The 26,826-nt window shown below is 38.4% G+C and overlaps 1 protein-coding gene and 1 non-coding gene across 2 annotated transcripts; one reads left to right on the top strand and one right to left on the bottom strand.

Moving 5' to 3' along the window:
- Window positions 1-21,486: 21,486 nt before the first annotated feature.
- Window positions 21,487-22,702, bottom strand: LOC121237719. The gene is made up of 3 exons (XM_041134578.1): window positions 22,698-22,702; window positions 21,940-21,994; window positions 21,487-21,840 (listed from the first exon to the last, which is right to left on the bottom strand). The coding sequence occupies exons 1-3, from the start codon at window positions 22,700-22,702 to the stop codon at window positions 21,487-21,489; spliced, it is 414 nt and encodes a 137-aa protein (XP_040990512.1).
- A 3,576-nt stretch (window positions 22,703-26,278) lies between these two features.
- On the top strand, window positions 26,279-26,385 carry LOC121237997. Its single transcript, XR_005935044.1, has one exon. It is a non-coding gene; the product is annotated as a small nucleolar RNA R71 (small nucleolar RNA).
- Window positions 26,386-26,826: the final 441 nt, after the last annotated feature.

Genomic DNA, 26,826 nt, shown 5'->3' with positions numbered 1-26,826 from the left:
GTCACCCAAAAATGGTTGAGAAACTTAGTATCACGGTCTGAAGTAATTGTTTTAGGGACTCCATGCAAGCGAACTACCTCTTTAAAGAAGAGATGAGCAACATTTGAGGCGTTCGACGTTTTTCGACATGGAATGAAATGTGCCATTTTTTAGAATCGATCAACGACCACAAAAACGGAATCAGCTCCACGTTGGGTTCAGGGCAGATAGAGTACGAAATCCATGCTCAAATCTTCCCAAATATTTTTCGGCACAGGTAATGGCATGTAAAGACCCGTATTTTGTGATTGTCCATTCCCTACATCTTTTTTTAGCTAAGGCCAAAAGTAATGCTCGGCCACTAAAGAAATGGTTTTGTCTCTCCCCACATGTCCTCCTAGACCTCCTCCATGAAGCTCTCGGATCATATGTTCCTGCAAGGAAGTTTGGGGGATGCAAAGCTGGTTCCCACGGAAAAGATAACTAGCTTGAATATGGAAGTCTTTTGTGGCTTGTCCATTTGAGCATTTGTTCTAGGTATTGGTGAAGTCCAAGTCGTCGGCATACAAGTCCTGCAACTGCTCGAAACCCTTAAGTTCAACCCTCAAAGTCACCAACAAGGTTGCTCGACGGCTAAGGGCGTCTGCGACCTTGTTCTGTTGCCCAGATTTATGCTTCAATACCTTAGTAATTTCTGCATGAACCAGATCCACCTTGCATTCATTCGGCTCAGATTGCTTTGAGTATTGATAAACTTAGGTGTATGATAATCATTGTATGGAACAAATTCTCTTTGGATTAGATAATGCTCCCAGTGCTTAAGCGACCGAATGACAATGTAGAATTCTAGCTCGTAGGTGGTCCATTTTCGTCGAGATTCATTTAACTTCTCATTGAAGTACTGTATAGGCCGACCCTCTTGGAATAGAACTGAACCAATGCCTATGATGGATGCATCACACTCCACTTCAAAGAGTTTCTCAAAGCTCGGTAATGCTAACGTAAGTGCGGTGGATAGCCTTTATTTTATTAGAGCAAAACTGGCCTCCTGATCTTCTCCCCAGCAAAATTACCCCTTTTTCATGCACTCAGTGATGGGTGCTGTGATGGTACTAAAATTCTTGATGAGCCTTCGGTAGAAGGTAGCTAGCCCATGGAAATTGCGCACCCGACCAACTGTTGTTGTTTTCGGCCACTCTCAAAAAGCTCTAACTTTTCCTTCATCTACGTGAATACCCTCTGCACTTATCACAAATCCAAGGAACAACACTCGGTTGCTCATAAAAGTGCATTTCTTGAGGTTGACAAGTGACTCACTCAAAAATGAGTAGCACAAAGGCTATCCCAAGTGTAGGAGTATGTCGCATAATAATTAGGAATAAATTCCTAGATCGTCTCATCAGGAAAAGTTACTTAAAATCAAATTCGTTTAAAATGGTAAAAATATTCACAAAGAGAAAATAAAAATGATGGTATGTTCAATGGATGGAAGGGTGTAACAAGAATGAAAAGGGCACTAGTCATGAACTAGATTCATATTTTTAGATTTTTGAGTGTTGAAATGAAATGTAAAAGACTAACAAATTGAAATTAACAATCAAAGAATCAACTAAACTAAACAATCTTAATTAATCTGAAAATTAAACAATAAAACTGAAATTATTTAAGTCCTAATTAAATTTTAATCAATCTAATATGCAATGGAACTAAGAGATTAATAAAACTAAGCTAAGAATTAAACTAGATTAGAAAGTAATTGACAAAATACGAACTGAAAATTGAAAAGCCCCAAAATCAAGATTCTATGGTTCATCCTTGTATTCAAATCACAAATTCTCAAAATTAATCTATAGCAATTGTAATCATTGTTCAATGAAATCTTAAAAGAGTAAGAAAAATAGCAACATTAAGTAAAATAAATAGCAAATAAATTGTCCAAATTTCTAAGCCAAAAATCTCAAAATTACTCCATAAACTTTAAACTAAAATTAAATAAATAGTAGAGAGCAAGCCAAATGAATGGAGATGGAGGTGTTAGGCAATGGAGGAGGCGGCTGGAGTGGCAATTGGACCCTGGAAGAGTTCTTCAAATGTGCGGCGTTGCTCTGTAAAATCCAATTTCGTGCTAATGATATGCTTAAATAGGGTTGAAAAGAAACCCTAATGTCTTCATATTCCCGCACACAAAATCACTTAAATTTTAGGACTCAACTTGGCAGCCACGTACACGCTTTAGGAGTTTGACTTTGAAAATCCTTATTAGAGACAACTTTGTAGTCCTTTAAGATAGATTTCCAACGAATCAAGAATCGTATCAATCCGATATTTGAGCAGAAAGTTATGATTAAAATACTAAAGTGTGTTCATTCTATAAACTTGACTTTTCTCAAGCTTTTCATTTCTTGACCTATAAAAACAATAGAAATTAGAAATTAAAAAAATAATAGAATCTCAAAAATATATTGTGCATGTGAATGAACATTATCCAATTAAATCATAAGTTATAAAATTAAGCATAAATCATACTATTAACCAATTTAAATCACAACTCGGATTTATTCATCTTAAACATTTTTCCATCTAAAACCAATAATAATGTAATGAAATAAATAAAATATATTGGTTCTAAATGTATAAAATATGCAATAACTCAGCTCAATCAACAAGTAGCCTGTTGTCTCGCAGCATAGATAGCACCTCTCATAAATGTTCAACATGCTCATCCTCATCTCGGCTATAAAGAAGAATGTCACTGAAATAAACGACCACAAAATTCCCAATGAATGGTTTGAGCACCTGATGCATGACCCGCATGAAGGTGCTTGGTGCATTAGACAAGCCAAACGGGATCACCAACCATTTGTATAGGCCTTCTTTAGTCTTGAATGCGGTTTTCCACTCGTCACTGGGCCGAATTATAATTTGATGGTACCCACTATGCAGGTCAATTTTTTAGAATAAATTAGATCCTGCAAGCATGTCGAGCATGTCAGTTAAACGAGGAATGGGAAACCGGTATTTTACTAGTGATCTTGTATATGGCGTGACTGTCCATGCACATCCTCTAGCTTTCGTCTTTTTTTGGAGTGAGCAGCGCAGGCACAACACATGCCCTCATACTTTCCTTGATCAGCCTCTTTCGGATAAGCTCCTCCACTTGGTTTTGTAGAATTTGATGCTCATTAGGACTAATGCAATAATGGGGAAGATTTGGTAAGCTTGCTCCCGGAACCAAGTCGATGTGATGTTGGACGTCCCTCATAGGCGGGAGTCCCTCGGGTAGTTCCTACGGCATGATATCTTCGTACTCAGATAAAAGGTTCTTCACTGGTAGGGGAATATCGATGGCCTCCACCATGTCATTTCCTTTCACCACGAAGAGTCCAAACCTCCGTTACCTCTTTAACATCTGCCATAAACTGAGCCTCAATGGCTGTGAGGAAATAATTTTTTTTTTTATTTGCAAGCGTCGGGTCATAGCCTTTGTCCCTTGTAGGAACCAACACAATTTTCCGCCTCTGCCACAAAAATGAGTACACGTTCTCTCGCCCCTTGTAAGGAGCATCCACATCAAATTGCCATGGGCGTCCAAGTAATACATGAAACACATCCATCTCTACCACATCATACAACGCCTCATCCTTATAAAATTTACCAATGGAGAAAGGGACTCGGCAAAGATTATTCATGTGAGTCTCGGACCCTTTTTTAATCCAACTGATTTTATATGGCATGGGTGCTTCTCAATTTTTAAAGCAAGTGCAACAACAAGAGCATTAGATACAATATTTTCATAGCTTCCACTATCTATAATCACGTTACATACCTTATTATTGATGGTGCAATGTGTTTTGAATATTGAGTGCCTCTGATTTCCCTCTTCAATTTTCGATGCCAACATCACTCATTGTATGACACAGTTCACGGGCATCCCCTCATCGCCGTCCACGAGTTCCCCTAATTCTTCACCTCCACTGTCGTCTTCATCTTCCTAACCTCCCTTTTTTCCTTCAATCATATGTACTGATCGACGTGTGGGACACTCATTAGAGCGATGTCCAAGTTGATTGAATCGAACACATTTTCCCAACATAGGCCTGGAATAGGGATTATTGTTGGTGCCGCTCCTTTGCACTACTAGGGTGGTCAGTTCTTTCCAGTGTTTTTGGTACTGTACCGTACCGGCTGGTACGGCCGGTATATGCCGTACCGGCCGCTCGGCTGGTACCGGAAATATATATGTTCCATTTCGCTCAAAATACCAGGTGTACCGGCCGGTATTTGATGTTTCGGCCGAAACACTTATTTTGGCCGGTACGCAATTCTGCAACTAGCAACAATGGCATTTTTGAAATTCTAATAAACTTTCAGGGGCAATTTTGGACTTTCACATATTAGGGTTTTGACTTTTCTGATTTCTCTCTTCTCTTTTTCGGTTTCACACAAACAAATCCAAATTTGTTCTCTCAGCCTCAGCCGACCAGCCCTCAAGCAGCAAGCTCTCAAAGTTCAAACAAAGTTTGATTTTCTTTGAATCTTTCAGCTAGCGGCAGCAACAGCAGAGGTGCAACTCGTAATCCTCAGCCGACCTCCATCGTCTGACTCTCTACCGGTCTGCCCTTTTTCTTGAAATTAATTTAATTTTTTTGTTAGTTTTTTTTATTTATAAATAAATCAGAATTGTATTTTTAAATTTTATAGATGTTGGCATATATAGGTTATGTGAATATTTTAATGTTGTTTTCTTGTTTAATTAATTTGTTTTTCGAGTTTGAGAAGTGGCGGCTGGGTAGGATATATATACATACATAGTTGGTGCCACGAAAATCTTGCTGGAAGAGTTTTTCTTTAAAGATCACGAAAAATGCTTTTAAAAAAAGGTAAAAATTAGTCTGGTATTTACAATGAGAATGTAATTATTCTGTAAAAGTGTAATTATGCTTCTACATCGCCCAGAATAAGAAAGCGGGAAAAAAAAGAAGATTCTAACTTTTCTTATTTTCCTATATTATATAAATATATAGTGATTGGAGTTGCATTCATAATATAATTTTTAAAAAATAATCTATTCATCGTTATTTTTTTTTATCAATCTCTCATCTTCTAATGATGTAATATTAGATTATACGTTCACAAGTTTTCCAATACATTGATTTAAGTGATAGAATGGAATATATATATATATATATAATATATATATTGTCTGATGTTTGTTGTTTTTTATTTTGATGGAACAAGACTGAAACAAAGGGAAGGGAGTGAAAATCTTTTGAAGACCGTTTCTTTACCCAGAAAATAAATAATAAAAAAAAATATCCTTATTCAAGTATTAGCTAAAATTCAGTGGGTGTTTGCATTGTTTGGTACTTTTTTATGATGAATCTGGTATTTTTTAAAGCTAATCATGTTTGGATTTGATATTTTGATGAATTTCTTCTTTTTTTAATTTTGCTTACTTATAACTTATAAGTGTTAATTTTTTATACTTTAATAGTTAAAAATGTCTAGTTGTCAATCAACCGGTGGTATGACTTCAACTCCAATACTTGCTTCGGTAAGATCAGAAGATCCAGCATGGGCCCATGCACGTGCAGTGCCAGGGGCAATAAATAATACTGAATGTTTATATTGTAATAAAGTAATTAGAGGTGGCTGGATCACTCGGTTGAAGCATCATCTAGCTGAAATTCCAGGCGATGTAGAAGTATGTAAAAAGGTGTCTGAAGATGTAAAATGGCAAATGAAGGAGTTGCTTAATGAAATGAAAAAAAGCAAAGAGAAGAGAAGGAGAATAAGGTCAGAGATTGGAGGCGATATAGATTTAACATCTGATGATATTGATGATCGTAATAATATAGAAGGACAGTCTCAGCTTTCAAAAGGTAAGGGGAAGTCGAAAGCATCTGGAACTGGAGAGTCAGTGGGGGGATTGAGTAGATTTTTTGCTCCAAGAACAACTCTTGGGGCCCAACCTTCAATTAAGAGTTCTATGTGTTCAAATGAGATGATTGTAAAAGTAAAGATGGCTGTAGCACGCTGGTGGTATGATGCTAATCTGCCTTTCAATGTTGCTCAATCTAAGTTTTATCAACCAGCTATCGATGCCATGATTGCTATTGGGCCAGGATTCAAGGGCCCATATTTATATGAGTTGAGAGGAAATTTATTAAAGATGGTTGTGGATGAGGTTCAAGATTATTTGCAACAAATTAAGAAGGTTTGGAATGAGACTGGTTGCTCACTAATGGCAGATGGTTGGACAAACCAGAAGCAATAATCAATAATCAACTTTCTAATTTATTGTCCGAAAGGTACAATATTTTTGAAGTCTGTTGATACATCTGGCCTTAGAAAAGATGCTGAAACATTGTTTAATATCTTTGATGAGGTTGTTCAAGAAATTGGAGCTGAGAATCTTGTACAGTTCATAACGGACAATGATGCAAGTTATAAAGTTGCAGGAAAAAAGTTACAACAGAAGTATGGCTCTTTCTACTGGTCCCCATATGCAGCTCATTGTATAAACTTAATGTTGGAGAATTTTTCAGATCCAAGATATTTTCCCCTTATTGATGATACCATAAAAAAGGCAAAAAAGATAACAAAGTTTATCTATAACCATGGTTGGGTTTTGGCATTGATGAGAAAAGACTTTACCAAAGGTCATGATTTGTGTCGTCCTGCAATTACAAGGTTTGCGACAAATTTTTTAAGTATCCAATGTTTGCTCTTGTTTAAGAAAGAACTCAGACAAATGTTTACTTGTGATAAATGGATTGCATCAAGTCATTCTAAGAGCAGTATAGGGAATGAGATAGCTGAGATCGTTTTAGAAGATAAAGAGTTTTGGGCTCAATGTCAATTTATTGTTAAAGTTAGTGAACCTTTGGTTCGTGTTCTACGACTTGTTGACGGGGATGAGAAGCCTGCAATGGGATACTTGTATGATGCAATGGAAAGAGCCAAAGAGAACATAAAAGCAAGATGCAATAACAAAGTCAGTTTATTCAGTCCATTCACCAGGATCATTGATTCTAGATGGGATAGGCAGCTTCACAGTTCATTACATGCTGCGGGTTGTTTTCTTAACCCTGGAATTTACTATAGCCCCAATTTTAAAAATAAAAATGATGTTATAAGAGGCTTCAACAGCTGTGTTATGAAAATAGAACTTGATCCCGATAATCAAGACAAGATCATTGCAGAACTTGACTTGTATAAGAATGCAGTAGGTGAGTTTGGACATTCTTTAGCAATCCGCCAGCGTGATAAGATTAATCCAGGTATTATCATTTATCAATATCATTTGTTAAATAGTGTGACTATGTACTTTAAATTTTATCTTATTTTATTTTTACTTGTATTTAATTAATAATTTATAATTGCATTATTGTTATAGTTGCATGGTGGACCCAATTTGGTTGCGAGGTTCCAACGCTTCAAAGGTTTGCTGTTCGAGTACTAAGTCAATATTGTTGTGCAACTGGATGTGAGAGAAACTGGAGCACATTTGATTTTATTCATTCGAAGAAGAGCAATAGATTAGTGCATAAACGTTTGAATGACTTAGTATTTGTTCGGTATAACTTGAAGCTGAGAGAGAGGTAAATTTTTTTAATACTAATGTTTTCGTTGTTGAAAAATATATAACATTTTTACTTATGCTTGATTTTATTTTGACAGGAGCATAAAAAAGGGAAGAGATGCTTTAGATCCAATCAATCTTGAAAACATTGATTTGATGGAAGAATGGGTAGGTGAAGAATCTGAGCTTCTTGATGGAGAAGATTTGGATTGGGCAAGTATTGAGGAGCCATTAGCCTCACTAAATGAGGAAGACAATGAAAATGTTGGTGTTGATGTTGATGATAGAGATGACGTTGATGAAAATATTTTGATTAACATGTCAAATCCTGATCCTTATTGTCTTTTTGATGAGGATTAGTATTTTTGATGACGTGATGACGTTAATGATTTTATCATGATAATGTTGGTATTTATAACTTTATGTTAGTTGTAACTTAAAACTGAAGACGTGTATTGAGAATTATTGAGTTTATGACTTATTTTGTTGTTATTTTGGAATACAGTTAATGCTTGTATATATATAATTTATCCAGGTTTAAATTATTCCGAAACGGTACATAAAATGGTACCGGTACCTAAATGGTATCGTGACCGAAATATTATCCCGAAACGGTACACGAAACGGTACCGGTATCGAAATATTTCGTTCCAGTGCCTTGACCGGTACTGTATTCAAAACATTGGTTCTTTCACTGTTTGGTTGTTGGTGTTTCCCCTCTGAGGTTGATTAGATGAACTTGGTTGGGAGTTGCTTGGTCGAGACTGTTGATCAACACTCTTGGTGGGTGGAGTAAAAGATGGTCCTCTAGACTGTGGTCGGGACAATTGTAGCTCAATTTTCAAAGCTAAGTTAATAGCCTCCAATAATGTCCATACCATATGCAATGAGACTTTGTCTTGGATGGCCAGGTGCAACCCTCCCAGAAACCTCGCAACCTGTTGCCCCTCTGTTTCGGACAGGTTGTTCTGCAAGTTCAGCCAGTAAAACTCTTTTGTGTAGTCACTAACAATCCTCATTCCTTGCATGCAATTTTGATACTGCTGATATAAAATATGTTCATAATCTGGAGGGAGGAACCTAGCTATCATTAACCACTTCATCTTCGGCCATGCTCGTATTGGCTGTTTACCCTACCGTCTCCTATTGTTTTGCATTTGTTCCCACCACGTTGATGCACCATGCAATTTATATGCCACTAATTTCACCTGTTGTGCCTCAGGGGTCTGCATGTAATGAAAAAAATTTCTACTTCCAATAACTAGTCAAGAAAGCTCTCGACATGGAGATGTTCGATAAAGCATGGCAAGACAATTTTGATTCGAAAGTTGTTATTTTGGTCTGGGCCCCTTCGATTAGCTGGGCCTTCTCCCTCGAAGCCAGCGACCTCTTCATCGCTAGATGAGTCATCTGGTGCTTGATTCTGTTGCCTTGGTATGAAACCACGGTCTCATTGTTGGTGATCTCGATCCCTCCTATTTCTTGATGCCCATCGCCACCGACATGAACGTTGGTAACGACTCTTTGGATTTCCTGTAACATCCTTTCGATCCCCTTGAATCGTTGTTGCTTTTGCTGATTTTGTGACTGGACAGCAGCCCAAAGGGCTGGTACCCCACGTTGTCCATCATGGGGGTTACCTCCTCTCTTGCCATTGCACATCCTTTCTCTAATGCCAAAATTGTCATAGCAGAAGATAGAAGAAGAATAAATGAAGAAGAGTTGTGTCTTTTTCAGCAAACAAATGACAATACTTTATTGAAAAATTTCGAAACTTGGCCAAAATAACATAGTAATCTTCTCTTCCCACTTACAGATTACTTGTAGGAAGAGACTAATTGACAATAAAACAAAGTTTTATTCTAATGGAAAGATGACTTAATAGAAGAGTAATTTAAGGAAGAAAACGGAATAACAATCAATCAAAGTTGTTGTCAAATAAATGTAAAGAAGGAAAGAAATCATCATGGATGTTGTGCTGCACTGGTGGGATCCGAGTATGCTATTCTTGGTAACTCATCTGGGCCTCATCAATTTGCTCGAGATTAGCTTGCTCGATATTGTCCTGCATCAGGTGGGGTTAGGTAAAATAGGAGAGAAAATTAAACTGGTTGAGTTGGTCTCAAATGGGTAAGTCCAAGGAGATAAGGGGTCTAGGATTTAGAGATTTTGAGAACTTCAATCTTGCCTTGCTAAAGCAAGGTTGGAGGATACTTAAATATCCAAACTCTTTAGCTTCTAAAATTTTACAGACTAAATATTTTCCTCACTCAGATTTATTCAAGGCTAAAATGGGTAATAGGCCATCACATATTTGGAGAATCATCTTATCTGCTAGAGACCTACTGCAACAAGGGATCATATGGAGAATTGGTAATGGCAACTCAATTAGAATTTGGATAGATCCATGACTGCCTCAACCAACATTGTACAAGCCTCAAAGTGGAATCAATTTGTTGGGGAATGACGCTAAAGTGGAGGCTCTTATACAAGCTGATACAAAGGAATGGAACATTCCTTTATTAAAGCAGTCTTTAATAGCCAAGAAGCAGACCTTGTTAGCAAAATTCCAATCAGCCAAGGCAGTTAGCAAGATCAACTGGTGTGGAGAGGCAATGCAAATGGAGAATTCATAGTGAGAGGTGCATATCATTTACAAGGGGAGTTGCATGGCAGAAAAAAAAAAAAAAAAAAAAAAGCAAAAAATTCTCACAAAACATGCCATCAAGAAGAGTAGACTAAACTGTAGAAGCTAGCCATACCACCAGTAACTAGGAACTTTTTTGTGGAGAGCTTGCAGGAACATATTTCCTACTAAGGTTAATTTGTGCAAAAAGAATATTTTGGAATACTCCATATGCCTAATGTGCCTACAAGAACCAGAGACTACAGAACATATTCTGTGGGAATGTGTCTCAACAATTGATGTACTGGGTGATTGCTTCGGGAAAATTCAGAAGAGTCAATTGTCATAAAGAAGCTTGAAGCAGCTACTGCAAGAGATGTTTAAAAAGCTAGACAAGGAAGAAATGGTGGAATTATCACTAACTCTCTGGAATTTATGGTGGAGGAGGAATGAGTTAGTATTTAGGAATATTCTCATTGATCCTAAGATTATGTTACACAGGGTGAGTCAAATGATGATTGATGTAACAGCTGCCAACTCAAGAGATCACAACCAGATTTTAACCACTAATACAAGGAGGGTTACCTAAGAATGTCCACCACAAGGCTTTTGCAAGATCAACTAGGATGTAGATGTAGATAAGAATCTTTGTAAAATAGGAATAGGAGTTGCTGTTAGAGATGAGCAAGACAACGTTTTGGCTACTATGAGGAAGATATAGGCATCTGTTCCTGACCCTCTAATAGCAGAAGCCACAGCTGCACTGAAAGCAATCACTTTTGGACTTGAATTGGGCATGGCAAAGGTAATAATGGAAGGGGACTCTCAATTAGTGGTAAAGGAGATCCAACAGTTGAAGCAAAAGGACAAATACTTGGGATGATCATACCAGACATTAAAGCTTTAATGGCACAATTCCAATCATGTAATTTTACGTATATGCATAGAGAAGGCAACTCAGTTGCCCATAACTTGGGAAAGAATGCTTTACTTGTAACAAAATGTGCAGTTGACATAGAGGAGCCTCCAAATTGTCTCCAGTTTATCAATGAATGGATGATTTAAATAAAAAAAATAGCCCAAGATTGTAACACCCCGTATTTTAGTGTATTTTTACTGAAGGATTATTTTAATAATTCAAAAATTTATTCTCTTGTTTTAAAATTATCGGATATTTTAAATAGTTTATTTTATGATCTTTAAATTGTGGAAATTAAATTTGATATGTTTTCTTAATATTATTTATCGTTATGCATTAAATTGTTCTTCTTTTTAAATTAATTGATTGTTGGATTTAATTATTTTATTTTCATTGTATCATTACGTTTAAATTATTTTAATTGAGATGCTGTTTTAAAATCGTTTCCGTTGGATCATTTTTGTGACCCAAGATGTGAGGATTGGACCTCATTTCTTTCCCTCCATTTTCTCTTTCCTCTCTTTTTTCTTTTCTTCTTTTCCTTTCTTTTTTCTTTCTTCCCTTGCTTCCTCTCCAGCGCGCGACCAGCCCTCCCTCTCTTCTCCGTCCGTTTCTCCTCTTCTCCCAGCCCACCGCCGCCGCGCCGCCGTGGCCCTCACCGCCCCTCCCGTTCGCTCCCCCACCGGCCGACGACCACTCCCTGTCAATCCCAGCCCCTATCGCGCCGCCGTTAGCCTCCACGAACCGTCCAAAGGCACGGCTTTCTCTTCGTTCCAGCGCCGCCGTCACGCCACCTCCGGCCACCATTTCTTCACCACTTCATCCTTGACCTCCTAGCAACCCAAAGCACCCATCCTTAGCTTCGATCCGTCACCGGTGAAGCCTATCTATCTCCATTTCCGATTTGGACATCTTTGGCATAAAACCACTCTTTGCGCCACCACCCACGGCCAACCACCACCACCATTGGCTTCACCGACCTCTCTAAGCCCTACTCTATCAATTTCGGGTCTTGGATTGTCTCCGTTGAAAAGTGGGTATTTGAGACCCACGGCCACAATGTATTTTACACTATTTCGTTGCTGAGCCACCACTTCTTGCACCTCCGGGATCCTTCGAAAATAATAATATAGCGCTGCAAGTATTTTTCCAAAGAACTATCGTGATTTAAATATATTTTTGCACTAACTCATATTATTGTGATCTGGTTGGACATGCCGGACTAAGTCCGAAGAGTTCGGGGGTCGGATTGATTGTGGATGGAGTTGTGTGTTTGGTTGGTATTGTGAAATGTTGGTTGTTGGTATGGTGTTGTTCATGTACAAGGCATATTGCACGCATGATCATGTTTGTAAAGGAAATTGGGTTTTCGTGACATGCATTCATGTTCATGTGTTTCATGAAAACTGGGTTTTCATGTGTTAAAGGATTTTGGGTGCGTGTGTATCACGACCCCAAGCCGAGATGAAGCATTATCTCGGTGGAGCTCCTCTAGTCACTCGGGAGCGGAATATACTAAATGACGTCCCCTGGGTTGTTGCTGTGCGACAACGGGATCGGACGAGATGGCTCGTGCCGACTCTGTGGCCCCTCTGCTGGAAGGGGCTAGAGGATGCTTGGCCACGAACGCGCTGGGCGTGGAACTGAGCATCGCTACGAAGCTAGGACATGCGGATGATCCCTAGGGGAGATCATGGTGCATTGATTAATGGAATAATGAGCTGTTTTCTGGAAAAATAGCGTGTGTTGATTAAAATATTTTTATGTCATTCATTTTCTGAGAAAATGAAGTTTTATTGATTTGGGTCATTTTCTAGGAAAATGAAGGAGTATTATTTTTGGGCCAAAATGAGATTTTGGCGTTTGTTAAAAATATCTATTTTCGGGAAAAATGGTATTTTTGGATCTAATGCATATTTCATCATGTGCATGCATGTTAGTTGCACTAATATGTTTTTATCTTGTGATTGTTTGGGTTATACTTACATGCGGTACCGTTATATGGTAACGCAGATTTTGATGCAGAGGAGGATGAGGGTGAGCCTGAGGAGTCGGCTCCACCCGAGGAGTGATTGGGATCACTCGTATTCTGGTTTGAGACTTGTATATATTTTTATTTAGGATGACTGTATAACTTTTTTTTAAAGATGATTTGTTTTGAATATTTGTATTTAAAATTCTGGTACTTAGTAGACTTATGTATATTATCCGTTGTGTTGTTCATTGTACACTATTGCATATGCACATACTTGACACTATCGTTGGGATGCGTGACCGTGTTGTCACCATCTTAACGTCTCGATTCCCGTGTCTCTTCTAATCCTCTCTATGCTCCATGGGAACGCTGCAACGACATGATCATAGCGTGGATTCAACATTCGGTTAGCTTAGACCTTAGATCGAGCATTGCACATGCCGATACAGCTGAGAGCGTGTGGAATGATCTTAAGGAGCGTTTCTCCATACAAAATGCTCCTCGGATTTTTCAACTTGCTAAATCTATCTCATCTTCCACTCAAGACTTTGATTCCATCAGCCAATACCACAACAAACTCAAAACATTTTAGGATGAACTGGAAACTTATGAGCCCCTGCCCACCTGCACTTGTGGTGCGGTCAAAACCTTGCTGGACTATACCCACACTCATAAGGTGATGCAATTTCCAATTGGTTTGGATGATTCATATGACTCTGTTCGTGCCCAAATTTTACTTCAGGATCCTCTTCCACCTCTATCACTTGTCCAACAAGAGGAGAGGCGACGACAACTACACTCTGTCCCAACTCCACTTGCCATGGCCAGCAAGACCTCCAAAATTCGGAACCCACGCCGTGAACGTTTGTTCTGTTCTCACTGCAATACTCATGGACATTCGTTGGAGCGTTGCTTCAAAGCAAATCTACATTTACCAGTCTGCTCCCATTGTCACATACCTGGACGCACGCGGGAAAAATGCTACAAGCTGAATGGGTTTCCTCCAGGACACAAGAACAATTCAAAATATAAATCCACTGCTAATCAATCATTTCTTGTGCAGGAAGAAATTAACCATGGTCCATCTCTCACTCCAGAGTAGTACTCGCAACTCATTGCCTTGTTAAATCCTACCCACAGCAACGCTAGCACACCTACTGCAAACAACGCCAATGCTACCTCACTTCCCGTGTCTGGTATATCTTCCTCCCTTTATAAACACACACTAGCATGCACCATAACCACTCAAACACCTTGGATCATAGACACCGGTGCCACAGATCACATGATCTGTAGCCCAAAATTTTTCACACATAACATCACTCCAACGTCTCGCATCATCAAGCTGCCCAACGGATCCACTACCACTGCTTCTCATGTTGGTGATGTCCATTTAACTCCCCACTTAATCCTTCGTCATGTTTTATGTGTTCCTGATTTTACCTTCAATTTAATTTCTGCCAAATCTTTAAGCCAACATTCTAATTGCTGCCTAATTGTTTTCTCCAATTCTTGCTATATTCAGGGCCTTTCATCTTGGATGACGATTGGAGTGGGGACGGTGTGTAACGGCTTGTATCACTTGATATTGTCCAGACCAGAGCCTTCTCGCTTGCAATCCTTTTTTCACAATTTATTTCCTTCAATATCTGTCAATTATACCACCACTTCAAAATTTACTCAGTTTATGTTATGGCATTATAGGCTTGAACATAGCTCCATGACTAAGCATATTTTACACGATGTTAATCTTAATCTCAAATGCTCAGATCATTCTCACCTTCCCTGTACTATTTGTCCACTCGCAAAACAACACAAAATTTCCTTTCCCGAATCAGAATCCAAAGCCACCAAACCTTTTGATATTGTTTCGGTTGATATTTGGGGGCCCAACTCAACACAAGATTACAATGGTGCAAAATATTTTCTCACCCTTGTCGATAAATTCACAAGATGCACTTGGATCTATCTTCTTAAAAATAAAGCTGAAGCTCGAACATCTCTGATCAATTTTTTCGCACTTATTGAGACCCAATTCGGCAGCCATATTAAAACTCTTCGATCAGATAATGGCGCCAAATTTAACATACCACATTTTTACAATTCCAAAGGTGTCATCCACCAATTAACATGTGTCGCTACACCTCAACAAAACGCCCTTGCTGAACGTAAGCACCAACACATCCTCAACGTGGCATGTGCTCTCAAATTTCAATCCGGTTTACCCCTTCAATATTGGTCTAATTTTATCACAACCGTGGTTTACCTAATCAATAGAACACCAACACCAATCCTTCATAATAAAACCCCTTTTGAAATCCTTTATCAAACCAAGCCTTCTTACTCACATCTAAAAGTTTTCGGGTGCTTGTGCTTTGCCTCTACTCTATCACACTCCCGAACAAAATTTGATCCTCGCGCCAAAATATGCCTCTTCCTTGGATACCCATACGGAGTTAAAGGATATAAATTGCTTGATCTCACCACAAAACAAATTTTTATCTCTCGCGGCGTCATCTTCTATGAAGAAATTTTTCCACTAAAAACTCAAACACCCTTTTCCACTGAAATCATTTCGTCAACACCCAAATATTCTTCTTCCACCGACACCCCTTCTCTCCCCCTTCATTCTCTCAATTCACCCATTCATAACAATCCACACGTGGACTCATTTCCCACCACCCAAAACAATGAAAACGTGGCCCTTTCTCCCAATACACACATTGACGAATCAAACCCCACCAACAATCCACTCTCGTTACCACCTACCCCAGCCACGTCTAGCCAACATCTAGATGATTCAACCCCAACGCTCCCTCCACCTCGCAGAACACCACGCACTCGCAAAGCCCCTGCATTCCTTCGTGACTATCATTGCCAACAAACCTCCACACCCGCTGTCCACCATTCGGCATCCATGATGACGCGTCCTGAATCACATGATTCCTCAGGTAATATCCCTTTTCCCATCTCGTCTACTTTATCTTATGCTTCCCTCTTACCTTCATTTCATGCCTTTACCACCTCTGTTTCCATCCATTCCGAACCCACCTCATACAGCCAAGCTATCCACCAACCAATTTGGCGTGAGGCAATGAACCAAGAGCTCACTGCACTTGAGCTCAATGAGACCTGGACCATCATTGATCTTCCTCCAAACAAGACACCGATTGACTGCAAGTGGATTTACAAGTACAAATTTCAAGCTGACGGCAAAATTGAGTGGGCTAAGGCTCGCTTAGTTGCAAAGGGATTCACCCAACGTGATGGTATTGACTTTCATGATACATTCTCCCCTGTTGCTAAATTAGTTTCAATCCGTTGTCTACTAGTCGTTGCTGCCATCAAAGGTTGGGATCTCCAACAACTCGATGTCAATAACGCCTTTCTCTATGGCGATCTCAACGAGGAAATTTATATGCGACCACCTCCTGGTCACTATGCAGCAAAATCCAAACAGGTCTACCGTTTACAGAAAAGCTTGTATGGCCTTCGTCAAGCTTCTCGCCAATGGAACACAAAGCTGACCTCCACATTAGCTGAGTTCGGCTTCAACCAATCAAAGGCGGATTACAGCTTGTTTACCAAATGCACAGATAATTCATTTCTTGCCCTCCTCGTATACGTTGATGATATCATCCTCATGAGTTCAAATTCCAGCTCAAGCCTTGCGGTCATACAGTTCTTGTTAACCAAATTCCGCATCAAATGGTTGGGGACATTGCGTTACTTTCTCGGAATGGAGATTGGACGTTCCAAAGCAGGGATTCAAATTTGCCAGCGCAAATATGCACTGGATGTACTCTCGGAGACAGGCCTTCTTGCTGCAAAACCCTCCCCAATGCCAATGGAACCAAATAGCAAACTAAGGAAAGATGAAGGTAATCCTTTCCATGATCCCACACTCTATCGAAAATTAGTTGGCAAACTGCTTTATTTAACCAACACACGACCAAATTTGAGTTATAGTGTCAACTTGCTAAGTCAATTTATGGAAAATCCACGTGTTCCTCATTATGATGTTGTGATCAAAGTTCTTAAATACCTTAAAGGAACCCTGGGCCAGGGTATTTTTCTTCCTACTAGTGCCAATATGGAACTTATAGCATATGCCGATGCCAATTGGGCAAATTGCCCAGACATGAGACGGTCAACCACCGGATTTTGTGTATTCATTGGGACCTCTTTGGTTTCATGGAAATAAAAAAAATAGAACACCATTTCCAGGTCCTCCACCGAGTCGGAATATAGAGCAATGGCTGCTGTCGTATGCGAACTTACTTAGATTCGCTACCTACTCTGTGATTTGCGCCTCACCATTGGCACTCCATCTACACTCTATTGTGACAATAAAGCTGCTCTGCATATTGCCGCAAACCCCGTCCTTCATGAACGCACGAAGCACATTGAACTTGACTGACATGTAGATCGCGATAAAATCTCCGAAGGTCAAGTAAAAACTGCTCATGTTTTCTCCTCCTTCCAGTTAGCAGATTTGCTTACCAAGCCATTACACTCTCCTACATTCAATCGATTATTGCTCAAGATGGGAGTCATCAATATTTACTCTCCATCTTGCGGGGGCTATCGAAGATAGAAGAGAAATATTGTCAAACACATACAAGACCACTAGATTGATGAGTCATGAAGAGATTAATTTTATTTGATGAGCTGTAAGTACACATTGTTTATTTTTATATTTCATTTCCCAATCCTATGTAGCTATAAATAAACGTTGTACATGACAGATGAATACGCGAGATTTATTCTCCCAACTGCTGAGTACGTCTCTGTTGCATCTCTATTGTGCGTCTATACATTCTGTTATTTTCATTCCGTCTGCATGCGTACGAGTCAGTTGCGTCATCTCCTCCCTTGCTTCAGCCCCTTCCTCTTGCTTCTGCATCATTCTTAATATAAACATGAAACATCTGATTAGCATATGATCTGTTTTTTGAACCCACAGTCTAATCTTCCATCTCGTCCTGAAGGGAATAAGAGATACCATTTTAATGTAGAGCTCATTAACAAAATTTATTTATGTTATCTGAATAGAACTTGATTTTTGGGAATTATGATGACCAGATTCAGGATCTAAAAGCTTGTTTTCTTTTCTGATGGAGAAAGTCAGTGTAAAAAGCTCCTCTAAACTCAGTGTAAAGCAAGAAGAACCAACTCTGGTACCTTCCTGGGGAGGCAACAGAGAAGGGTCTATACTTCCTCTCAAACCTTGATCAGAACATTGCAGTTATAGTTCGGACAATTTACTGCTTTAAATTGGATGACAAAGGCAATGAGATGCTGGGAAAGTAACAAAAGAATGCCTTGTCAAAGGTTCTTGTTCACTGCTGCCCACTTGCTGGGCGGTTAAAAATCAGCTCAGAAGGAAAGCTGATAGTGGATTACTGTGGGGAGGGTGCTGTTTTTGTGGAGGCTGAAGCAGATTGCACAATAGAAGGTATAGGAGACATAACAAAGCCTGATCCTATCACTCTTGGAAAGCTGGTTTATGAATTTCCTGGGGCAAACAACATACTCCAAATACCTCCTCTGGTTGCTCAGGTTTGAGAATCTTGTGTCAGTTTCAGAATATATGTATATACACTTTTAACATCTCTTATTGTTGGAGGGGCAGCTTCTCTGTATCAAACTCAATATCGTGTTAATTAATAACTGGTATCTTTTGTATTTCACTTGCATGCTATTTTCAAGTGTACAAGCTATCAAAGTAGTACATGGATGAGTTCCATGGTCATTTCCACAGGGACAACAACATTCGCGTAGAGCAAATTTGTATTGAGTTACGCTTGGGTGGGGAATTTTTCTGAAAGAAAAAAAAAAGAACTATTTATAAGGCCAAAGAGAAACAGTAAGACATATGGTTATGTACTGATGTAGAGTTTACTAATGATAAGGATGGTTTTGATTTTTGGACAAAACAAGTTGAAGAATGAAGTGAACCTGATTTTCTGATTGCTTGTCAATTTAAAAGAAATGAGAAATATGAGCATTAGTAAAATGGGTGCAAGAAATATAGAGATTGTAGAAATATCAAAACTAGTGACACAAAATGTCGAACACTTGGGCTACAAGAATGTTTCCTCCTTTTCCAAACTCTGATTAAGAGGTCCAACTCTACCACTCAATTGTCAATCTAGTCTAAGCATTAACAATCGGAAAATGAAGATTTAAAACCAAATTTTCACTCCAAAGTATCTATAGAATGCAAATAAATTTACTATGAATACCAACCATGAAAAACCTTGAAAATATTACCATGTTTCTACTGTGCCTTCCGTTAACAGTAGAACAAGAACAAGAGTTTCTGATTTGGACTTATCTCAACAAAATCGACTTGCAAAACTATAAAATGGATTTTTATCATATCATAATCACTCTAATCAATAGTTTAGAGCAAGAGAATCCATATCTTGTAGCTCAAGATCAAAACTTAGCCCAACATCATTCTCTTAGGAAATAGAAACTAAACGAGTAAACTCCAACTAAAAATGGTTGCTCTGTGCAAAAACAAAGCTGCTAAAAAGAAAAAAAATTCCAGATCAACTACCCCTCAGAAAATAAAAATCCCTCAACCAATAGTCTGAAAAAAAATGCCAAAAATGAGAGAGAGAGCTCCCGCAAAAAAATTCCTTTTCTTTTATACCGTGCGTTCAAGCCCCTGCACTTTGCTTCGTTCCAGGTCTTGCAGTTGCGCATCTTCAGCCCACTCGTTCATGCGCTTCGCGTCTCCAGCCCAGTGTTTTGTTCCACATTTCCTTGCCTGTGTGAGTCGCTCTGCACAAGCGTTGAAGCCACTACGCTGCGTGTCTCTGCAGTGTGTGTTTCGTTCCACATTTCCTGACCGCATGAGTCTGTTGTCTGTGCGTGAACTCATCTGCCCCTCATTTCATCTCCAGCCCAGCGTTTTGCATCCCTCGTGAGCTGCTCTCCTTTCCACTAGCGTTGTGCGTGAGTTTCCAGAGCCTTCTTTTGGGTGTTGCCGTGTCAGTTGGGTATTTCCAAGAATACCCATGTGTTTTAACATTTTTCCCACAATGCCTTACAATTTAAATAAGATATGATAGGGGTAAAATTTTGGGATATTAATTTTGGTATGGACCAGCTGCATTACAACTCTTTTCAAGTGCAAAATACCAGAATTTAACATTGAGTCAAGTACTAAAAACTACTACATAATTAAGTGTTTAATTCATTTTTTGGTTGGATAATTCATTCACTTTAACAGCTTAATCATGTAGTTTTTGATACTTTATCACACCCCCAACTAGCTTCTTGCTAGTCTTTAGCAAGTAATACGAAAAGAATTGAAGGATCCAAGAGTGAGCCACTGAACTCAAAAATCTCTACAAAAGATCTATCTTGTTGAGATCCTGGGCATTAGAGTGTAGACAGGTCAGGTTATAGCTCAACACAAAAGCTTATAAAACTCTCAAGAGCTCAAACAAGGGAAATGTACTTTAGCTGAAGATCTTTGAATGCATCAAGTGTGTGAACAGATTGCCATTTGTTAGTTTCAAGATTTCTCACAATAGTTTCAGCCTAGCAACTTTTTCAAGAAAAACCAAAAGGTCTTTACTCCAATTCAAAACCATTACATTGACGGCTTTCACGCAATCACACTTTGAAAGACCCCCTTTTTTTTAAAAGAACGGATCCCAGTGATAGGCAGCCTTTTCCAATGTACTTGCACCATTTTTTTTTTTTGTGCATGAGCTCTAGCTTGTTCCTTTTCTCATGTATTTTTACAACCAGTTTTTATTTTTTTATTTTTTTTAATATCACACTTTTCCTAGGCCATTAAGATATGGTTCATTGTAGTTCTTGCTAGTTGCTTAGAAGAAACTACTGGTTGACATCAAACAAACGACAAAGAGTATCTGCTTGTGTCAATTAAGGTCATCAATCAATAGCTTTGAAATAAATTTTCCAAGTTCGAGTTGCTAAGACTTATCATAAGGTCTAGTGTTGAACTTAAATCTAAACCAATGGGAATTAGTGTAGCCTAAGACTGCAACTATCCGATCTTAAGTAGAGAAGTGTGAAAATAGTAACTTGGCAGCAACAAAAAAATTAAGACCCCACAATTATAAATCCTGAGAGACTAATGGTAGAAGACTCTCCTTACCCCCAACTAAAAATAGGCAGTGTCCTCACTACAAACCATGAGTAAAATAAGGCATGAAAGAAAATAGGGCCGAAGGAAAATACCTGAGATGGCTGAAAGGATCATGAACGTAAAACTGAAACCAGAAAAAATAAACAGTGCTGAATCTGAAAAGATATACTGAAGAAAAAGAAAAAAGGAAAGAACAAAACATAGAAGTGAAACAAATAAAAGAAGAAAAAGAAAAGAAAAAAAATTAAAGCAAAACAAAAATGAGCTAAGGATCATGAGAATAAGTGGGATCTTTCAAAGGAATGGAAGTATCCTCATGTGAAAGTTTTGCCAAAAAATGTTTAAGTCGTTGGCCATTGACTTTGAAAGTATTTCCATTTTGAGGATTAGTAATCTCAACAGTTCCATATGGAAACACAGCCTTAACTACATAAGGACCACTCCACCTCGATCTTAATTTGCCTGGAAATAGATGGAAGCGAGAATTGTAAAGTAAGACTTGTTCATTGGGCTCAAAATTCTTTCTCTGGATGTGCTTGTCATGTAACACCTTCATGCGCTCCTTTGACAATTTAGAATTGTCATATGCATCTCGCTTAAACTCATCCAATTCTGAAGTCTGAAATTTCTTTACAGAACCAGCATGGTCAATGGAAAAATTGAATTATTTAACAGCCCAATATGCCTTACGTTCAAGCTCAACGGGAAGATGACTTACTTTTCCATATACCAAGCGATAAGGGGACATGTTAAGAGAGGTTTTAAAGGCTGTCCTATAAGCCCAAAGTGCATCAGTCAGCCTTAAAGACCAATCTTTTCTATTGGGGTTGACTGTTTTTCTAAGATGTGCTTAAGTTCCATATTTGCTAATTCAGCTTGCCCATTCGTTTGAGGGTGATATGGAGTGGAAACCTTATAGTGTATACCATATTTTTTCATGAGGGCAGCAAATGGTATATTGCAAAAATGGGTTCCATTATCACTAATGATAGCTCTAGGCATGCCAAATCTAGCAAAAATATGTTCTTTCAAGAACTTAAGCACTACCTTATGGTCATTTGTTTTACATGGAATGGCTTCAACCCACTTGGAAACATAATCAACAACCACGAGGATATACAAATAAACAAAAGAAGATGGAAATGGCCCCATAAAATCAATTCCCTAACAATAAAAAATCTCAATGACCAAAATGGGTTGTAAAGGCATCATGTTTCTCTTAGTGACTGTGCCTAGTTTTTGACATGGTACACAAGTTCTGCAAAAATTATACGCATCCTTAAACATATGCGGCCAATAAAACCAACTTTGTAAAATTTTTGCAACGGTTTTATGTGCAGAAAAATGTCCCCCACAGGCCTCATTATGACAAAAAGAAAGAACAGCTTGTATTTCATGATTAGGCACACATTTCCTTATGATTTGGTCAGAACAATATTTAAACAAGTAAGAATCATCATAGAAGAATGACTTTACCTCATGCTTGAATTTTCATATGTTTTGAGCACTCCAATTGGGTGGAGTTTGTCCTGTCACCAAAAAATTAACTATGTCAGCAAACCAAAGCAAATTTTCAACTGACATTAATTGTTCATCAGGAAAAGAGTCAAGGATAGGGACAGTGTGCTCATTTTCAGCAAATGTAAGTCGAGACAAGTGGTCGGCGACTATATTTTCAGCACCCTTCTTGTCCTTGATGATAAGGTCGAATTCTTGGAGAAGAAGAATCCATCGGATTAAATGTGGTTTAGCATCCTTCTTCGACAATAAGTACTTTAACGCTGCATGGTCAGTGAAAATAACCACAGGAGAACCAATAATATAAGTTTGAAACTTGTCTAATGCAAAAACTATTGCAAGCAATTCCTTTTTTGTGGTATAATAATTTATTTGGGCTCCATTTAGAGTTTTACTTGCATAAGAAATGACATGTGGGAACTTATTTCTACACTGTCCAAGAACAGCTCCTGTGGCTATATCGCTAGCATCACACATTATCTCAAAAGGAATAGACCAAACAAGAGGTTGCATGATAGAGGCTGTAGTGAGCAAAATTTTCAGCTTATCAAAAGCATTTTGACAAGAAGAGGTCCATTCAAAAGCAACATCATGCATAAGTAACTCACACAAGGGTTTAGAGATAGAACTAAAATTTTGAATGAATCTCTTATAGAACCCAGCATGCCCAAGAAATGATCTGATTTCTTTTACTGATTTGGGTATAGAAAGCTTGGAGAAAAGCTCAATCTTAGCTTTATCAACCTCAATACCTCGTGATGAGACGATGTGACCAAGAAATATGCATTGTTGAACCATGAAATGACACTTTTCCCAATTGAGAAGCAAATGCTTCTCTTCACACCTGGCTAAAACAGCTTGTAAATTAGTCAAACATGCATCAAAAGAACTACCAAATACTGAAAAATCATCCATGAATACTTCCAAATAGTTTTCAATCATGTCACTGAAAATACTAAGCATACAGCTTTGGAAAGTAGCTGGTGCATTACATAGTCCAAAAGGCATTCTTCTAAATGCAAAAGTGTCAAACGGGCAGGTAAAAGTTGTTTTCTCTTGATCTTCAAGTGCTATTTCTATTTGGTAGAAACCAGAAAATCCATCAAGAAAGCAATAGAATTCATGGCCATCAACTTTTTCTAACACTTGATCAAGAAATGGCAAAGGGAAATGATCTTTCCTAGTGGCGGCATTCAACTTCCTATAATCTATACACATTTGCCAACCAGTAAAAATCCTAGTTGGAATTAGTTCATTTTTCTCATTTTTCACAATAGTAAACCCAGATTTTTTTGGAATTAAATGAATAGGACTTACCCACTTGCTCTCTGCAATAGGGTAGATAATTCCCATGTTAAGTAGTTTCAAAACTTCTGTTTTTACTACCTCTTTCATGGTAGGATTTAGTCTCCTTTGCATCTCCCTAGAGACTTTAGCATTTTCTTCTAAATAAATCCTATGAGTGCACATAAGAGGATTTATACATTTTATATCCGCGATCGTCCATCCAATAGCATCTTTGTGCTGTCTTAAGACTTCCATTAGTCTCCCTTCTTGGTCATGAGTGAGTTGGGCCGAAATCACCACTGGGAAGGTGCTATCCGGATCCAGAAATGCATATTTCAGGTCATTCGGCAATGGCTTCAGCTCTAGTGTTGGGATTTCATTTGCTGAAGGCTTCAAACTTGCTGTCAATGGTGGGAGCTGCTCAATTTTTTGCCTCCATTTAGCTTCAAATTTATTTTCTGCATTAAAAACAGGAGAAACATCAATGGGGGTGTCATCAGTGATGAGATCACAAATATTTTCTAATTCAAACAGCAGGTCAGTGGGCTGGTATGCCAAATAAACCTCTTCCTTAAGGATGCTTTCCAGCAAATTTACTTATTGTACATCTTCCAAGTCTTGAGGTTGCCTACAAATATTAAAAATGTTTAGTTCAAGGGTCATGTTCCCAAAACTCAACTTTAAAACACCACTCCTCCAATTTATTAATGCATTTGAAGTAGCACAAAAATGTCTCTCAAGAATCACAGGTGCTTGAAAAGAAGATTTTGGTGTCAAGTGAACATCCAACACAACAAAATCTACGGGGTAAAAAAAATTATCCACTTGAACTAAGACATCCTCAACAATCCCTCTTGGCATTTTAATTGACATGTCTGCTAGTTATAAAATGATAGGAGTTGGTTTTAGCTCCCCCAAACCAAGCTGCTCATTTACATTATAAGGCAATAAATTCACACTTGAACCTAGATCTAACAATGCTTGACCAATTTTTGAGCTTCCTATAACACAATCAATTATTGGTGAACCGGGGTCTTTATATTTTGGTGGGGTATTGTTCTGAATTATAGCACTGACCTGCTCAGTAAGAAAGGGTTTCTTTTGCACATTTAATTTCCTTTTAACAGTACACAAATCTTTTAGAAACTTAGCATATGTGGGAATTTGTTGAATAGCATCCAACAAATGGATGTTAATCCTAACTTGCTTAAATATTTCTAAAATTTCATATTGGTGTTTGTCTTTGTTTAAGGGAGCCAATCTTTGAGGAAAATGAGCAGATACAGAACATGAAATCTTTTCAGTTTTATTTTGTTCAACCTCACCCTTTTTAGCCTCATTTTGTACAGGTTTAGAGACCTTACCAGCCTTGTCTGAACCTTGAGCTGGAATGTTTACCACCCTACCATTTCTCAAAGTAGTGATTGTCTTCACTTACCTTACATTTGAACTTTCAACTGCTCCTTGAAATGGCTGACGTTGTGGATTGGGTTGAGGTTGTGCAGGAAATTTTCCTTTTTCTTGAGAGCTCCAAGCCGTAGTCATCTTTGTAAGTGTGCTCCAAATGTCATTTATCGCTTGAGAGTTTTGATTGTTGATTGTTGCTTGACCTTGCATAAACTGCTGCAAGGTGTTTGACAGCTACTGTACTGTCTCCTCAAGTCCTTTCTTTTGCATTGGAGGTGCCTGAATTGTGAGTTGAGAGGGTCTCGGAGCCAAGGCTGTTGGAGCTACTTGCTGGTCACTTCTCCATCCAAAATTTGGGTGGTTTCTCCATCTTGGATTGTAAGAATTAGAGTAAGGACCAGAATATGGTTTATGTATCATATTTACAGCATTAGATTGGTCCAACAATACCTCTTTGAATGCGGAGATCGTGGGACACTCATTAGTTGAATGCACATGATCTTCACATATGCCACACTTCTCAAAATTTTTATGGACAGCATGCACTTCATTTACTTTTCTCAATTCCATGGCTTCCATTTTTTTGGACATTAAGATTAATTTAGCACGTAAATCATCATCTTCCTTTAAAGTATATTTTCCATGACCAGACTCAACTTGCCTAGACCTATCATGCACATCAGTTTGTGTCCCAAGATTGAGCATTTTCAACAAGGTAATCAAAATATTCGAATGCTTCCTTAGGCTCTTTGTCGAAAAATTCTCCATTACACATGGTTTGTACAAATTGGTACATTTTAGGTGTCAAACTTTCATAAAAGAAACTTATCACACACCTATTTTCATAACCATGATGAGGACAAGTATTTAAAAGATCCTTGAACCTTTCCCAACTTTGATAAAAAGTTTCGGAATCTTTTTAGGTAAAGTTCATGATTTGTCTTTTAAGTGCATTTGTCCTATGTATTGGAAAGAATTTCTTCAAAAATTCAGTTTGCATTTCCTGCCATGTGCCTATGGTTCTAGGTCTTAATGAATTCAGCCACGTTTTTAGCCTTATCTTTCAAGGAAAATGGAAACAACTTTAGTCTAATAACCTCCTCAGTGCATGTCCGGTCCATGAATGTAGAACAAACCTCATCAAACTCTTTGATACGAAGGTAAGGGTTCTCGGATTCCATGCCATGAAAATGTGGAAATAATAGAATCATTCCAGGTTTGAAATTAAAGGCATTTGCATTCAAAGGTTGGATTATGCATGAGGGTGTGCTAGTTCTAACAGGTTGCAAATAATCTCTAAGTGTCCTATTCTGATTTACTAGTTCCCTATCATGATTCTCATTTTCAGCCATGGTGCTATTAGTGTCAGAAGATGACTCAAGAGAAAGTGATG

The sequence above is a fragment of the Juglans microcarpa x Juglans regia genome, chromosome 6S (genome assembly GCF_004785595.1).
Source record: "Juglans microcarpa x Juglans regia isolate MS1-56 chromosome 6S, Jm3101_v1.0, whole genome shotgun sequence".
Taxonomy (NCBI): Eukaryota; Viridiplantae; Streptophyta; class Magnoliopsida; order Fagales; family Juglandaceae; genus Juglans; species Juglans microcarpa x Juglans regia.
The sequence above is the reverse complement of the archived record's forward strand: the minus strand, read 5'-3'. Positions and strand labels throughout refer to the sequence as shown.